Source organism: Zerene cesonia, chromosome 9, assembly GCF_012273895.1.
Source record: "Zerene cesonia ecotype Mississippi chromosome 9, Zerene_cesonia_1.1, whole genome shotgun sequence".
Classification (NCBI taxonomy): Eukaryota; Metazoa; Arthropoda; class Insecta; order Lepidoptera; family Pieridae; genus Zerene; species Zerene cesonia.
In genome coordinates, this window is record NC_052110.1 from 4,510,958 (window position 1) to 4,529,939 (window position 18,982).

General features: G+C 33.4%; 1 protein-coding gene across 1 annotated transcript in view; it reads right to left on the reverse strand.

Moving 5' to 3' along the window:
- LOC119828928 (semaphorin-5B) overlaps positions 1-18,982 on the reverse strand; it is a 43,030-nt gene that overhangs the window by 14,079 nt on the left and 9,969 nt on the right. Inside the window, exons 3-4 of the mRNA XM_038351244.1 lie at positions 15,497-15,599; positions 2,251-2,458 (exon numbers count right to left, since the gene is read on the reverse strand). Coding sequence (XP_038207172.1) covers positions 2,251-2,458; positions 15,497-15,599 — 311 coding nt within the window. The remainder of the gene's footprint in view (positions 1-2,250; positions 2,459-15,496; positions 15,600-18,982) is intronic.

An 18,982-nucleotide genomic window follows, 5' to 3' on the forward strand; every position in this document is an offset into this window, starting at 1 on the left:
AGCCCCAGGGTCCCAGAGGCATTATCTCTGCGAATGTTCATGAGCGGTGGTTATCAATTACCATCAGGCGAACCGTTCAGTTGCCCGGTCTACCATAAAAAATGTGCTAAAAGGATTTTAAAATTATTCCATTCGTCTTATTGTTTGACAAGCGCCATTTGAATACAATAAATATATTTTTACGTTTTTTTGTACCCTACCAAAACAAAAAGCTATAGATAAGAACTTGTGTAGTCTGTTATGTATAAAATTATTATTAATTTTCAAGTCCAACTTAGGTAGGGATGCTTAAAAATGTGCTAAAATCATCGCTATGGTCACTTCAGACTTATAATTTCTTCGAACTGAAAATCTAAACTACTCAACCCATTATCCGATCCGATCCGACAATCAAATTGGCAGACCATGTGCAGTTTGATCCGACTTAAAAGATAGGTTAGTTTACATTATTTCAATTACTATAAATGACCACCCGGGCAGAGCCGGGAAGTGCAACTGGTACACCATAAAATCTCATTACATTCGAAAGTGAGTATTCCGTTCTACGCCGTATTGGTATAACCTTCTTGCCCCAGTTACAGACGCTAATTAGGAAGTTACATCGCAGCTAATTTATACCTCGTTATCATAGTTCACCTAATTTCATTACGATAAGATTACCGTTATTATTCTAAAGGTGACCTTCATTGTATGAGATTTACGCAAGTCCGCTGTAGTTTTGCAATTAGTGGAAATTACTAGAATTATAGTATTTATATGAATCCAAGATGGATTTATAAATACAAATTTATTATTTAAACCCTCGGATTCCGTATTCCGTCCGATTAAAGTGATTTTAAAACAACTACATAAGTTTTTCTGAAGTAAAAGTAGTTAGTTCTGGCGTATTTCGCTTTTTATATTTGTTATAGTTTTCCAAATATAAACGAAAGCTAAAAAATAATAATATTTCACACAAACTAGTACCTATATTAATTTCGCTATTATAAAGCAATACCAGTTCCTTTTATACCCACATCAATAGCATGTACAGAAACAATTTTTTTAATTAATGACTAGACTTAAATGAGCAAGACTCGTGATTAGCTACCAATACATATTTATTCACGTATGAATAGCGCTGATAAAAAATGCGTTTGATCTTTCATGTGCATTTTAAATGACAGTGTGATCAAACCAGTTATCAATGGCTTCTAGGAAGTGCTGAGCTTCGGGTGTATGCAAAAAATTTATACATTATATTCATTTACAAGCCAGAAGAGAACGAATGACTTGATTACTATTGGATGTGACATTTCGAGTTGTTATTACATTTATCTTATATCTTTAAACGAGCAATTATATAATATAATTGGAATCTCGGAATCGGCTCCAACAATTTTCATGAAATTTAGTATATAGGGGGTTTCGGGGGTGATAAATCGATCTAGCTAGGAATCTTTTTTAGAAAATGTCATATTCGTGTTTTTTTTTAACAAATAGGAGGCGTTTGAGTAGTCCCAATTTATTATGACTCTTCCTGACATTTTGTGGTTGTGTTGAGTTTGTGAGGATGGATGCATATGTATGTGTGCGTCTGTTACTCTTTCACGCAAAAACTACTGAACCGATTGCAATGAAATTTGCTTCGTAGATAGCTGGACAACTGAAATAATCTATAGGCACTTTTTATACCGATATTCCTACGGGATACGGACTTACGCGGTTTCAACCGCGGGTCACAGCTAGTAGGTTTTTATTACTTATCAAGTATAGTACATTAATGGTATTTAATCTTTTTTGCGTTTGCATTTCGTTAAAATGTGTGTATGACTTTTTCGTGTACGATAAATTGTGTTTTGAAGGTTAATTGTATTTTAAAAAACCAAATGTGCTGTAAGTTGGGATATAAAAACACTAAAGATGTTCAAATCGCGCTTCCTCATCGCATTATGATTTTGACCCTATTAAATGAACCCACTATAAATAACCCTACATCATTCATCAACAGGATTAGATTATCCTTTAGAAATTAAAAATTTATTCATTATATTATTAACCTGACTTTTCGAACACTTTACAGTGAGCGTGGTCACGGGGAGACTGAGATGTTATATTAGGATTAGATCCTTTTCGAATCCATTCCTCTATTCCCGCCGTCAATACTTCCCAATCTCTTACCATTTATATGGTAACAAAGACAAACAAAATCGAATTGAAAACCACCTCCTGTTTTCGCAGTCGGTTAAAAAGATCGACAAATCAACTTACCTCTCGCCAACTACACAAGGGGCTGAAGGCGTTAGTTCCGCACGCGAACAGCTTATGTCCATAAGACAGCAGGACTTTCACGTAGTTGTGGCAGTCTTCTTCCGTCTGGCCTTTGTCCTGGCACAGCTTGGTCTTGTCTTCCGGTGCCGGCCAGGTCGCGCGTTCCAAGGGTCGCAGGCCGCGTAGAGAGAGACGGTAGAGGGTATCTCTGTAAAGAAATATGTTTTGTTATTGGGTGCTCTGTGTCTACCCTCTTATATAAAATTCTCGTGTCACAATGTAAGTTACCTTACTCCTCCGAAACGGGTAGACCGATTCAAATGAAATTTTGTGTGCATATGAGAATCAGCCAACATTTAGTTTTTACAACCCCAAATGATAAGAATAAGGCAGAACAGCGTTTGCCGGGTCAGCTAGTACCTACTAATACAATAAGGAGGAAAAGTTGTTTGATTGTCTGTATCCTAAAGGCTCCGTAACTGCTGGTCCGCTATTGATATTTCCTTTAACTAACGAAAGCTAGATTATTACCGAGTGCTTAAGGATAATTTTTACCCCGGAAATGCACCACAGACGAAGACGGGGAGAGCAGCTAGTATAGATTTTATAGCCATAGATTTTACGCGAATTCCAATTACTGAGCGCTAACAGATTTATATAAAAAGTAATAAGTGACGTTACCACTTATTATATTGTCTTTATGGGAAGTCTAATTGCAAAAATATTTTTTCTGTAAATCACTTTTTATTTTTATTACTAATAATTAGCATGTATTTAATATTAAAATGTGTCAATAATCACAATTTTGACCATTTCTGAATAAATTATTATCATTTCTGTTAATTCCTCTCCAGTGAACTTATTATCGGATATATAATATGTTTTAGAGTTATCCGAATGCAATTTGTATTTTATACATATTTATTAATGGCAGCACAAATTATCAATATTGAGCAATTTAAATTCCACCTAGGAAATGTCACAATCGTCAACCCACAGATGGTTTATATAAAAATCTACCAACGCAGTAACCTTGATATAACGAGGCGTGTGTTTTAAGTATGCTTATATATTTTCCATTGAATAACCACCATTTTAGAAAAATGTAATAAAATTAAAATATTAGTACATTTTTTCTAGTAATATTTTAATTTTATTATTTTGTTCTTTGTTTTTGAGGATTCTAGTAAGTCACATTTGATATCAAAGTACCATATATGATTATTGTTATATGTAAACCTAAATTTTTTGAGGGGAAAGAAATGATAATGGCATATATATGTATGGATGAATATTGTTATAAATAAATATATAATAAAAAAATGAGTGAGAGGAGGCTTTTAATTTTTTTTTTTTTTTTTGGTAATAACCTTTTTTCAGTAAACTTTTTTTATAAATTCCTTAAATACAAATCATATGGGGCTTTTACGATCGACTTAACCCTGCTGATCGTGATATCATAACTTCAAATTCAAATGATGATATGAACGTCGCGTATTTTTAAAACCGTATCGTTTGTTTTCACATCTAAAGCGTATGCAAGTTGCACAGTAAACACGCAACACAAGCAACTAGTTTCGTATTGCCGCCTACTAAGCATCAAGTAAGGCATAACGTATGTAACATAATACATATGCGAACAGTACTTGATATAAGAGCCTCTCTAATTATATCTGATTAAGTAGTAACCTCACTGAACTGAACATCTGGCGGTAGACTACGCACTATTTTATGTCATACAATCTTCAAAAATATTTTAATCAATATTTGTATTTAGTTTATAAGTTTTTTTGTTTCAATGGGGCTGACATAAACAATAGTTTAAAAGCCCTCTAAATAAATGATTTAAATAAATAATAATCTTCAAAACAACATTTCATAATGTGTCATTATTTAAACTTTTAAAGACAAATATAGAAAAATCATCGAAACTTCATAAAACCCAACTTTTAATAGTCCAAGAAAACATAATTTATACTTTGTTTTGTAACTCGATGACATTGCATTTTAGAGTTTAAAGTAGATAAAAGTGATCCAAGAGTTTTTTTCTCAAAATTAAAGAATACAATACTTTTTAGATACCATTTGGTGACATTCATAAATTTACATGTTTGGTGACAGTTAATAGACCGAAAGATTTTACAAGAATAACATCATTGTATAATTAAGCATCTTCTTTTATAAAAAGCGTATCATTAATAGGCGTCACATAACTAATATAAATGTAAGTTTTATCAATGTTTTATATAGATTGCTGCTGTTAAGGTAACTCTAAAGGAAAACGTACAGTACAGTACGAATTCGCAATTTCATCTCGAAATTGGACACGCATAGCACAGCTTAATAAATAGAAAGTGAAACATAAGCGTTAACTCATGATAACACCCAGCGATAACCCCATGATTGCGTCCATAAAACATTCGATCGGAAATCGCATTTTCTCTTCCTCCCAACTGACAAATAAGGTTGCGCTAAAATTTATTCGCGCTAACGAGTTGTTGACTACCCCTTCCCTGGCACTTGGTACTAAGCGTTCGAAATACGGAAATCGTGTGTTCAATCCTTAGCGATAATAAGCGGAAGGATATAGGAGACTTACTCATACGTTTTTTACTTTAAGGTCAGTACACACTAGACCACATACATGCATAGGAGGAAGCTCCATGTAAGAATTTACGCTAGATACCTCAAATACTTAAGCGATACCACATCACTTCTCGTATATACACGATATAATTCGCAACTACAACTTGTATTTTTTTTCTATAAAAAAGATATCTAACGTTCTTGATGAGCGAGGTATCGAATGGTTTCTCAAACAATAACAACAATCTCATAACAAACACAAAACAGAATCAGTCAAATTGGAAACGGAAAGTCACGGAGTTACCGAGTAACAAAACCAAATATATATAAGTCCAATTCAGTACCTCGTTTTGGGAACATCAGTTGAAAATATTAAATACCCATACCAAGAAGCATTTACAAAGTTTACCTTCTAATAACAAACGGAACAAACGGAACAAACAGAATCGGAATGGAATAGGCTCCAATCCGTCTGAAATAAGTCCATTCCCAAGAGTGCTTTAACCCTAAGAGACAGGTAAACGCTCTAACAAATGACGCAGCAAAAAAAACACGTCTATAAATGTCACTATTCTTAAGCAGCTAACGTCGCTAATGAGCATCCTCAACAGGTTGTCTAACAATCTGACCGGCGACGGTTTTATATTGTGCTAATCTTCGGCACAAGAAAGCAAGTCATCTGAGAAAATCGTTTCCAGCAATTAGTTATGTATTCAAGTTCTAACGATATAGGGGTTTATGGATACGACAAGTGATGCTTTAGTTCTTAATTAATTGTAGTTAGTTGTATTTATTTCCCTTCTTGCTTGCCATCTGTGGAACTTTTGGCTAACTACGATACAATAGATTCAGGTTATTATATTCACTGAAGGAGACTACGAATATGATATATCCTCTGTTTCGGACAACTTATCAAGTCACCCTGAGAATATATGTAAATAACAAAGCTATTGGTAACACGAGACAAGATTTCCCTCGCATTTAACATGGAATAATTTCGACTCCACAACTTGTAGTAATTATGTACTTTGTGGTATAATTTAATTGAGCACTTGCTTCATAAGTACTTAGATCCGGAGTTACAGATTATTATCTGAGTCTGCCATGTAAGCCCTTATGTTGGTTATATTGTCTTAAAGAAAATTTGACCTATTTGGAAAACAAAGTATTCCACTTTATAAATCACTGTGTTAACTTAGGTTAGCCAGTACCTATTACATTTCGCATTAAAACAATATACTGCATAACAGATACGCGAAAATACCACAATACAATAAACAAACACATAATGACGTCAATGGCATTCATAAAAATTATAACTCATAATCTCCTGTTATCTTTAATCCTTTTTGGTTTATGTTTTTTATCTAAAACAGCGGTCAATAATGTCCGAAATTGTATAAAATTGTACGTTTTTCATTTCATTCAAAGATCATTTTCATCATACATTTATTTAAATGATGTGTTGGCAGTTAGAAGTTGGCCTTAGTGCCACTTACGAGCACACAATTAAATTGAATATTATTATTGTTCAATAACTTTAATAAATCCTTAGACATGCATCTATAAACGTCAAGTATCAGAGATGCGATTACAACAGACCTCATATTTCTAGAAACGCATAAATAGGATATCATTACACTAGTAGAACCACAATCGCTTTGAAATAATACCGGGAATATCGAATTTCAGTGCAATACAGTATTGTAGCAATAATATTAATATACAATGAGAAATCGAAGGTTATCCATGCAAGTTACATAAATATTGTCTTAACGCGGCTATGAAGTCTATTGAAATAAAGCGAGATGAAAAATTATTTGCGATCTAAACTTCAGTGCAATAATTCTTGCAGCTTTCTCCTGGGCTTGGCAACATGAACGCTGGTAAAGCATCTTATTTTTAAGACTTAAAAAATCTCTTAAGTCCACTGTACATTTTAATATACATAAATTACCTACGTGTCACGTTGTTTGTCCATGATGGACTCCCTAAACTATTCAACCGATTTTAAGCGAATTTGCACACCAGGTGCAGTTTGATCCAATTTAAAAGATAGGATACTTTACATTATTTCAATCACGAAAAACCCGGACAGAGCCGCGGCGTGCAGCTGTACCTATATCCTTTTTTTTGGGTTTGTTATATATAAACTTTCGTCTGTGTGAACCGATTTTGATGATTATTTTTATTTCAAAGTTGTTGCTTTTCGTGTGATCTCCCTAGTTCTGACAATTTGAAGGTGGTTCAGTTTTTTGTTAAAAATAATTATACAATACTCCATAACTAATTACAAACATTCGGCCTTTGAGCATAAGAATGCGTTTCAAGTTCAGTGCAGTTTCTTAATCTCCAAGTTAGGCACTTTTTTAGTTCTCTCAATTGAGATATTAGTGATTAAATACTCAGTAATATAACATATGCATTTTGGCGTCACTAAATCATCAAGAAAATGTTTTCATTTGTCAAGGTGAACAGACCCTTTCATTTACAGAACTAGAGAAAGTCGTCTGTCTGTCCGTCCGTCTGTCACCAGGCTCTATCTCATGACCGTGTTAGTTAGATAATTGAAATATTTAGGGATGATGTATTTAATGTTGCTGCTATAACAAGCAGATAATAAAAAAAACTAGATTAAGCATGTTCGTTCATGGACCAGCAGTTCCTGAGATTAGTGCGTTCAAACAAACTCTTCAGCTTTATAATATGAGTATAGATAATAAAGCGGGTCGCAACCAGCGATTACATTATGTATATTCTATAAATCAACTATTGCTACTGTCTCTGCGTGCGTACAAATAGGCATTGCTTTATTTTATTGCACATAATAAATCTGCAGAGCCTAGGCATTAGCGATTACATTGTACTTTGCGTAATACCTGCTTGCTAAGTATGAAATATTGTTACGTATTTGCGCGGCTTAAATGAATAAATCGCTTCTAGGTTTGTAATAGTCGACATATTTAACTGTCACAATCGTTTGAATATCACGTATTATAATAGAATGAAGATTGTTATATGTAGGTAACTAATTACTAAACAAACTAAAACTACGATAAAATTAAAGATATAAAATTGTTTATTAATTAACCGTTAAACTCAGTAATCAGAATTTGAAAGGCTTCGTTTTATTTGATAAGTTTTGTACTTAACTGTTTTATTTTCTAAGAACATTCCTTGGGCCTTAACAAAAACGTTTAAAAACATTGCCGAATTGGTCGACCCGTTCTCGAGTTTTACGCTTGGCAACACATTTCGCGTTTCATTGTAACATATATAGATTTGCGATCATTAGCCGATGTCCTATTTATCAAATTTACATTCTACATATTATGTTACCCAAAGTTAATCATAATTAGTTTTGAACACATGTTGAAATAATATCTTTATGTTCGTAAAAAATTGTACTTTTAGCATCGTTCTCATTATCCACAAGCTTTATTAGGTACCAAAAAAAAAGCAACCGAAACCTCTACCATCTCTCAATACCCTCTACTAAATAATGATTACTGATAAACCATCTTATTTTTTTATTCCCCGCATCCCAAGTACGAGGCAAACAAATCACACTAAACAGTGCAACACTCAAATGCCAACAGACGTTCAAGTACAACCGAAGCCACTTGGTCAAACATTATAATGGCCTAAGTGTACACAGCGTTACTTACACACTAATATGACATGATACACGTGACGCTCGGCTCTTTGAAAAACGCCGCTTTATTGTTTTTGTGTGTGTAATAGCATTTTAATGTGTGCAAATTGACAATTCCGTTTATCGAGTTAACTGTTTTATTACGCAGATGTTCGATCATAAATGTGTCGATGTGTGTGATGCGTACGATAAATAGATCAGATATCTTTTTATGTGGAAGTAATAGCTATTTAATCGAGACCACGAATTCTCTTCGGTCTTTTCAGAGACATACAACATGGTTATGTTCAAGAGACAAGTTAATATGCACCTTCTATTTAGGTAGACGTGACTTACCATCAAAGACCGTGTCACCGCTTCCCATCTTGTGGGATTGCAGTCAGACGTCTGCCTAGCCCATATAAAAAAGAGGCACAAGCTTTAGATTAGTATTTCAGTGAAAAGTTATGCATCTTTGAGCATATAAATTTAGTAGCGTCAAAGGTTGAAGTTTTCCAATTTCTATAGTAAAATGTCAGAAATCTGTGGGTTCTTCATTTTGTCCCTCTACGTTTTACCCCTCCGCGTTTTTAACTATGTGGATAAAAGGGTATATGAGTCGTGATTACTTACAAATGATAATACATTTACAGTTATCACATTACATCTCCTTCAAATTGGCTTGTTACCTTCGGCAACAAAAAACTGAACGAGTCCTATTATATTTATGTACGTAGCGTGACCGAGTAATAACTTACTCTATAGTAACACAAATTAATTAGTCATTCAGGCTAATAAAAACCACGAAAAGACTAAAAAATCTTCCAGTGAGATATGAATCAGCGTCTTCCGCTAAATCGTTGCGATTTTGCGATAAAAACGGGTACCTTCATTGCAAATCTTACTTATTACAGGTACAAGAGTATAACAAATTATCGCCTTAAGCATTGGTATTTAATTTGCTGCTTGTGACGTTTGTGGTCAGAGAATAATATCTTATTCTTTGTCCTGTTATTTCAATAACAAAACTAATAATATAAAGAGGAAGCAAATATATTCTCGAATGTATGTCTGTAATATTTTTATACAAAAACTATTGGACAGATTTCAAAAATTCTTCCGCCATTAGAATGCTGTTTTATTTCTGAGTGATAAGGGCTATAATATATATTATTTATAAACCGACCGGAGCCGAGACGAGCGAAGAAAAGATTTTCATAGTAACTTAACTTCTTATCATGCGTCATTAAATTAATAAAAAAAAGGTTAAACAAAAACAAAAATCGATTAAAAATGACCCGAATCCACGTAACATTACAACTCGTAAGTCGTAAAGCATCGAATAAATAAAAATTCAAACAAGGCCTTATAAGTCACAATCCTTGACGCCTCCCTTCACCAATCAACCTAAATAAAATCATCGACGTAAAGACGTACGTACATATTTATTTATTCAAGCGTTTTATTGATGGCACGACTCGACGGATCGACGAAAAAGATGTGCCGGTAATAAAAATCACACTGGACTATCCCGGGAAAATTTATTACCATGCTGTGGTAAAGGTCTTTACAGACAGTTGCCCGACTATAACGCCATGAACGAGCGCTTATCGAATTCGATTTTTAAATAATGAAATCCAAAAAAAAAAAATAACTGAAAAATTGCTGGCTAGGATCATTTTATATTTCGAAAGTCTTCATGGAGATCCAAAGAGGTTTTATTCGCGTACGCATTGCATTACGCCATAAATATTATAGCATTAAAATCCACTTAATCAAGTGTTGCAGTTATTTCTTATTTTATTTATATTTATATTGTATATCTCACCTTTATTATAAGTAGCCGTCTGCTATCCGTCACGCATAATTATTATATGCAACAGAAACCGGGCCTATCGTTTTACTTGTATCTTATTTTACAACCATTGCAAAACAGTCCAGCCGTAAGCAATTTACATACATGATCTGGGAAAATATACGGGTTTACAATATTCCATTTATTTGCTTTCGAGAACTTTATAGCAAACATTGTAATAATTATTATTTATAGCGCTTATACTTTACGCTTTTATAAAAAACACAATTTGTCATTTTATTAATTGGCATTTCTTTTTTTTCAGGTGGTGAGCAAAAGAATGTCTACTAAATACTAAAATTAAGAAATAATGAAATACTTTGAATGATTTTACTACTAATAAGTTGAAAAAACATTGATTAAAAAGCATTATGCTATATAAACCCATATGAATCTGCATTAATTAAACGAAACCTTCTTCCTTCACAGAATTTAACACCACACTTACAGGGTTAATTAACAAAAGGTATTTTCTAAATCTCCCACATTACGAAACAAACCCATACTTTTTTTTGTGGTTAATCTCGATGGTAGCCTTAAGGGCTAGTAGTTTTATTCCGCACGCGTGGGTAAACTAAAGGTTCCATCTAAGTCGGTCATCACCCAAACAGTTCTTACGCTATAACACGTCCCTTAGGAGGATAATACACAACCCCATCCAACCGCCAAGTCCGAGGCCTTAGCAATTAGCAATTGTTATTTTTAGCTCGCACCGCAAAGGTGCGGCACTGTCATCTCGCATACGCATTAATTATCAGTATCGCGACATGCGACGGTCCGACAAATTAACACGCAATGCGGGGTTCGTTTACCTAGACCCTTACTTGGGAGTTACGACTATTCGCCCGTAGTACCTATATATCAAGCGTAATGACTTGTAAGTAGCCCATTAAAAACACTTTGGTATGTATAATGGTATATATAATGTACCGTATGCCGTGCTGCGTAAGGTGAGTGGGGGAGCCGGAAGCTCCTTTCCTTTTCCTCGCCCTTCCCAGTCCACTTATTCATTCCAGTCGTCAATCTTTTCCTTATTCCGTTCCCCCTTTAAAGCAGCAGCAGCTGTATTTGCTTATATGTTCATGGGCGGTGGTGATCGCTTACCATCAAGTGAACCACCAGCACAGTCATAAAAAAATCGAATAATTGTGCGGTAAACAAAAAAAATTAACTTATTTAATCCAAAGCAAAGCTCATTAGAAATAAAGCGGACCCTATATATTTAGGCATTTAATATGCGAAATACAAATGGACAGAACAGAGAGAAAATGACGATAGCTTTTTGTATTAAGACAAATCGCATGATGACTTTTTTATGACATTTTAATTAAGCTGTACACATCATAATCGTAACCAATATAATTTGTCGTAAAAAGCAACAGACAAATGTAACAGTAAAATGAAACTTTCAACGTCTTTATATGATTAAAATATTTAAACCTAAAAAAACGTATGTGCTTTAACACTTAACATTATCAATATTATTGTTTATGTAACCTTAATTTTTATTGACTCACGTATCTACAACAAATAACTTAATTTGTTTGTATATTTATTAAGATATTGCATAACCATACTACTGATAAGAAGTTTTTACGTTTACACGAGTTATTATTTTGTCAAGGATCTTTTTACATTTCAAAATAATTGTAAGAAATTCAATAATTTTATTATGGCTCATCGGTGAAGAACTTGGACTCAAAAAATTGAAAAGTCGAGGATTCGAGACCAGGCGAGCGTGGAGTAAATAAATTGATTTTCAAATTATTCAAGGTATCCGGCATGTCCAAGGATCGTACGTATACGACGACATGTAACATGCTGTGAGAACATATATGGGCTGGTGGTGATAACTACCCCTTTTTATATGTACTGACTACTGACGTGTACGTGGCCGAATATACAATTTCGAATTCAAACAGATTATAAATTTAGTTGCTATAAGGCAGAGGCGTTTTCATAGACCAAACAAAGCTTTGTTGCAAAGTTCAAAATAAACACACCATTGGCACATAAAAGCTACATACGAACTGCTTATTTTATAGAAAGGTCATGGACCTGTTGAACATAATAGTCAACGATTGGTTGAATTTAATAGCCCTGTACGCACAGGAACTTTATCGCAAACATCGTAAGGTAATAATCACGTAAGTACATAAAAGTCTATATATTTTACTTCTTAGTAATAAACGAGTTGACCCTTACTTAGTGGAACCCATGGACACCTAGTGATATTTATTTATATCCAGCATAATTGATATTAATAACGCATTTACTAGGCAATTCCCATTACTTATGTGAAACTAATGCTACTTCTACCTACTATATAACATATGCAATGAAAATAACTTATCGTTCTGTACTTGTCTGTAATTCGATAGTAGGCTAACCAATAACTTACATTAACGCAAAGCAAAAAAGCTAACTACATATCATAATATTGCATTTAATTCATTTCAAATTCTTCGCAACGCATTTTACTGTCAAATATTACTACTACTAACTTTATCTTACCCGAAGTTCTCTTAAGATTTTGTATAAAATGTTCATTAATTGCATTTTAATATTTAACACAACTTTCAATGTTATATCTTCATTCTATATTTAATATTCAAACTGTTTATAATATTAATACTGGATATAATATAATACTTTACGACTTACAATGTTACAAAATAACGACAAACTTGACGACGCGTAGGTACGTGCTGCGAAAGGTCAAACCCAGTCCTTAGAAACCTCACAATTAATTACATAATGTATTCTTAATGACCAAAATACCAGGCCATTGTTCATAGTATGTTGATAATTATTCATTACCAGCGTCTGCGATTTGTTTGTACACATATCTCTCGAGTCGACAAACAGGTGAATGACTCAAACGATCGGATAGGCCGTGCAAACAGTGTTATCATCAAAATAATATTAACATAGCGTTTTATGAGGTATAAATTGAACTTTTTAATTTATTTGGATTATGTTTCACGGCCGTTTGTCTTAATTAAAGCACGGTCGGTTAATGAAATGAGATGTTTTTTTGTATGAGACGTTAGCTTAATCGTCTAATTTAAAATGATATGTCTTTTCTGATAGCTCTAAATCCAAGCGGTCGATGCCCTACATAACTATAAAATAAGATTGATTTTTTGATTGGCTCATTAAATATCACCTAGTTATCATATAAAAAGTGTAAAGTGGTGTATTACAAATACTTCCTTTTGACATCTATGAACAGACATTGAAATTGACTTTGACCCTGTTTGAGAGACATAAAGATGCCGTAAAACAATGTTATTTTGTTCAAGTTATGATTTCCAAGGTTATGTCATTACTTATATATATTGTATTATTATGGTATAGCAAGGCATAGTGCGTTCTTATGTTTTCAAATGAGAAAAAAAAAACCTAAAATTAATCAAACCCTCCATCTATTTTAGATACTTATAAATAAAAATTACGTGTAATAAGAACGTATTATATAAAGTGTACCAATGTGATTGAAAAAAATCATTTAATAATTTAGTCAAAATTTTCAAATTTAAAACATTGACATTGTAAAAATTGTTAACACCAAAAATCTACTCTATATACATAAGGCATTATTTCAAAAGTCGATGTATACGACGACTCTGCAGTACATACAAGAGATTTATTAAAGCAGCAACGGCATAATATTGAAAAAGTAACATATACTCATAACTCAATACATTCCCATGAAGAATAATGGCAATTCCTTGCCTTATACGTCGAAATCTATTTCCCATGGATGAAGTAAAAGAGGTCAATAGGAAAATAAAACGTTTCAATGTAGACAGAGACCCAGTTTGTATACTGACTTATGAGCTTCTTATATACCTTAGTACGTACACAGATATTCAAGATTTAACAATGATTCCTCTATCGGGGCCAGTATTCATGCAATCAGTCCAAAATCATAAAATTGCAATAACTTTCTTCGGTTCACGGAAAACAATCTCTTACGCCAGCCAAATATGAATATAATAATATAAACCGACACTTAACTGTTCATTAAATATACAGTTCTTGGACGAAACTACGTTATAGATGAAGAAATCCAGACACATCAAGCTGAACTGACATTGACTGTTCCTAATTATCAAAAACCCTATATTACTATCGTTCCCACAACAATCTTTAATGTGGATTACACGTGTATCAATTAAACATTGTTTCTCGAAAGCTAAATAGACCTATCTCGAACATCGGCTTCCAGTTGCTGTAATTAGTATTCCTTAGAATACTGACAAAGACCACGACCTTGTAGAGAAAACAGGGATTATAGATAGCCTACTTAGTTTAGATGAAGCAATTAAATTACGCCTAAACATATGTATATCATTTGTATTAACATTTAGTTTAAACGGACTGAGCAAATTTCAGTGACATTTCTAATAAAGAAAGTTTAACACCGTATGTTCGCCAAAAGGTGGTTGAATCTATTCCGATATTTCTGGTAAAGCATCTCAAGAAAACAACGCGCTCGTAACTAAATTAGGCAATATTTAAATTAAAATCTATAAAACGTTAACGCCACTAGGCTTATTAGATTAGAATCCCATATTTGTTAAAGATAAGAGACGATTTATGATACCCCCATATGGATATACATCAGAAACCCACAGTGACTTGGCATGGGAACATCCCACTGTTCGAATTGAGACATTTCCGAAATTTGGCCATAAATGTATCACAATATTGTAAAAATCTTATTTTATGGCGATGTTAAATATAAAGTGACTCCCACGCATTTGCACGCATACGCAAACGGGCTTGCCAATAAAAAAACTAGTTTTACAAGCGCCGTGGTATTTGAAAAACAATCTTTTTAATATTTCTATAGACTTAGCGATTTGGGGACAGGCCCTTTCTTAAGTCTCAATTTTCTGACAATTTCATACCAATAAATTTACTAACATTTCTTTTCATATGAACAGCATCCATTTAAAAAATAATTTATCAAATAAGTTTGTAATTTTATGAGCATATGCTTAAAGTCTATATATATTTGAGGAATTTTGATACATATTAATTAGCTAAGCGATGTCAAACGGCCTTATTTCTCTCCGGAACTCTGAATTGATTCTAAGTAAAGTACACAATTGTGTTATAAACCACAAAATCACCAGTAATAGACAGATTTCGCCACTAACCTTGCACCCACAATAACCTGGTCCCTTGCAACATCGAACAACAGTTGCGAAAATGATCTGGCATCCTTATCTTCGAAGATATCGCTATCTGACGCCAACAAGTCTGAAAATAATGATGATAAATTATGATAATGCATAAAACTCCAAATATATCTTATCTGTATTACACAGAACTTACAAATATCGGATTTATTATGCAAGGTTGTAAACTCACGACGAATTGTCTACAGATGAAGTTCGATGAAATAATTAACATTTAATAGCCTTGAATTAAACATGGAGAATTCTTGATCAAAGGTTGCCGCTATTTTTACGGCTCATGTTTTATATTATATATACTAGAAGAATGTGATAATTATTATACATAATAACAGAGTATTAAAACATCACAACAAAAAGCCACACAGTATAGGAACGTCCTAAATTGCCCATACAAAATTCGACAGAAACATGATACCTTGCATAATTTATTGTAAGTATGTTTGAAAATCCTCAGTAACATGCAGCTTGACCTTCAAAATTGGCATTCCTCTGAGAACACACATAACTTTCTATTCTCATAACATATTTTTGTCACCCCAATACATTCAGATCCAACCCAAACACGCGAATCTCGGACTGACCTACTAAATACCATTTATTTATTAAGATATTTCATTTAAAAGTGAAATCTAGGTAGTATTTGATCGCATGTGATGAATAGCGCACTTAGAACTAAAATATTAGACATAAATCGATTTACGTCTCTTATAAATTAAATCGAAGTTGTCTTATTTCGTGTTATGCTTATCAAGTATTGGAAAACCAGGTGATAGAATTGGATCATATTAGTGGGCGTATGAGGAAATATATCCTGAGCAGTTGGTTAATTTATCTTTAAAAAATGTCACAGGTCTGAAGTTAAGTCGCTCAGTACTAGAACACTTTAGTGGAAAACACAGCGGTCTGTTTCGTGAGGTATGTAACTTTTTTCTGTATCATTTTTCCTGTACGCTGAAACTAAATATAGACCATTGTTTTAAAAGATTAGCAAATGTAGTCTTTATCGCATATCGTTTCATGGATGCTGGAAATTAACGATGTGAAAATAGACACCAAATCATCCCAAAATAAAGCAAACCTTATTTATTAAGCAAATTAAATTTTTATACGTTTAGGAAGTTGTATTAACTATGAATATGCGATATGGACTCCTTCAAAGAAAGAGCTTATAAATTCTTAAAAGGCCGGAAAATCAATCGCAATGCCCCAACATTGTGATTGCTTATGGGCGGCGGTGATCACTTACGATCAGGTGCATCGCCTGCCCTTTTGCTAGTATTGGTATTAAAAAAAAAAGAATATAAATTTATGGCATCAATACAGTCAAATTAGATTATCTAGACCAACATAATAATACAGATAAAGTACTTATACGTACGTAAATTTAAATATCTAACGCTGCATAAGAATCGGCTCCTACGTATTCTTGTACTGGAAAACGAGTTAAAATCTAAATATTATAATTTTGGTTAATTTGCATACATTTAATCTTAAATAATATTTCCGTTCTAATCATTTTAAATATTTTGAAGTGCAAATGAATACTATTTAAATGTCACATATTATTATCTCAAATAAAACGGAAAATGTTGTTACTCTAGTACTAGTAGTCTACTCTATTTACGAAGCTACGTATTTTATTATTTAAGCCGCTTAAAATTCAAGCTACACATTCACACGCATAAAAAGAACAATTTAAGAAGACATAAAACTACAAACAAACGCTATATTTAAGGCGAAGAACATCAAACAAAATGTTTACCAAAAATTAACAAAACTGAATAAATTAAGTCATTAGTACAGCAAATATTCGCTTATGTTTAGCAAATATAAGGCTTTTAAGGCATCATATGTCCACGCGGCCTCGATAAAACGAGTCAAACTCGGTTAGTTATTGCGCTGAATTTCGAAGTTATTTCCCATAAACAGTACAATACTCGATGTTAATTTATAAATGAGCGGTAAGATGATGCCGTTATAAAGTAATTATAAAAAAAAAACTTTCGTCATAATAAAATCTGAAATGAAAATGAATGGCTGACAATTTTCGTGAACGAATACGCAATATTATTGTTTAAAAACAAACATTTTTGAATATTTCAATCCCTTACGAATAGATCGAATTGGTATCTTAAACACAATTAAAGCATTGTGTTAATGTGTTAAAACCCCACAAATAGGAAGCAACGCTCGCGGGCGGAGGCGCATTGTCGATAAAATATGATTATCACCCATGCAAATTAATCCTTCAATCGAACGTAATCATCTTCGTTGCTTGTTAGATCTCTAATAACACACCCACACTATATTTAGACAATAGGCGCCCGGCCCCGTTCTGTCTGTCTAACCTAGGATGAATCACAGCAATTTATCTGCTACATAATATCGCCTAGCTCATAGAGGTCTTGCGAAATGTCTTCCAATGACATCCAGCGAGGTCTGTCAACTTCCTGTGAGATACTGTGCGTGATAGATTTAAATGACTGTTATTTAGAGACACTGCGAGGGAGATTATGATAGGTTTATCTCGCAACCATCTTGGTTATATGAAATGCCTTACGGGTTTCCAGCGTTCACGTTGTTTTTAAGGAAGAGTGGAGAAGTCAGTGGCCAACGGTTTAGTTACTATGTTGCGTTTCTCATACCGGCGTATTATTTTAAGACTGGAGAAATATTATCACACTAATCACATTAATGCTATAAATGTGAAAGTTTGTTTGTTTTTGATGTAATTTTGTATATGGACAGGGTATGAACTAACTTGGGTGATAGGATAGTTTATATCCCGGTTCAATGCTCTCTTGAGATAAGACAGGAATCTTAATATCCGAACGGAGCCGGAACGAATGTCTAGTTCTCTATAAATTAAAAAAAATAAGCAAAACTGTACTTGTATTTGTTAAAACTGCCAATAGAAACGTAATTGTTTATGAATACAAATCACTATTATATATTGTTAAATATACAGAATAACAGCCACCAATTATTCCTAAACAGTAATAAATAAGAGCGTGTCCTGGGACAGTTTCTTTGAAATAAACTACACAACTAATGCCCATAAGTGGACACATTCATGAAAATTCATTAACCAATTCCAATCATCGTGCGTTCACATTGCCTTGCTTTAGCATTGTTCCTTGAAACAAAACAACGGAGCATTAAAACAATCATAAATATCACATGGAGAGCTTTATGGCATGAGATCTTATGTGCTAGTAATGGTACGTACACACAGTGCCTTTAAAATGAATTATGTACATTCAACGCCGGCCCAAATTTCACACTTCTAATTAAGACTCAACGTAAAGTCGCTTATTTTATTTAGTAACATACTGCAGTATTTACACGAAACTATTAAAACTAGTGGGCATGTCATTGCATACCGTTTACTCATTCTATTACTACAAACGACCTTTGGCATTTAATCCCTCAATACCGCTCGCT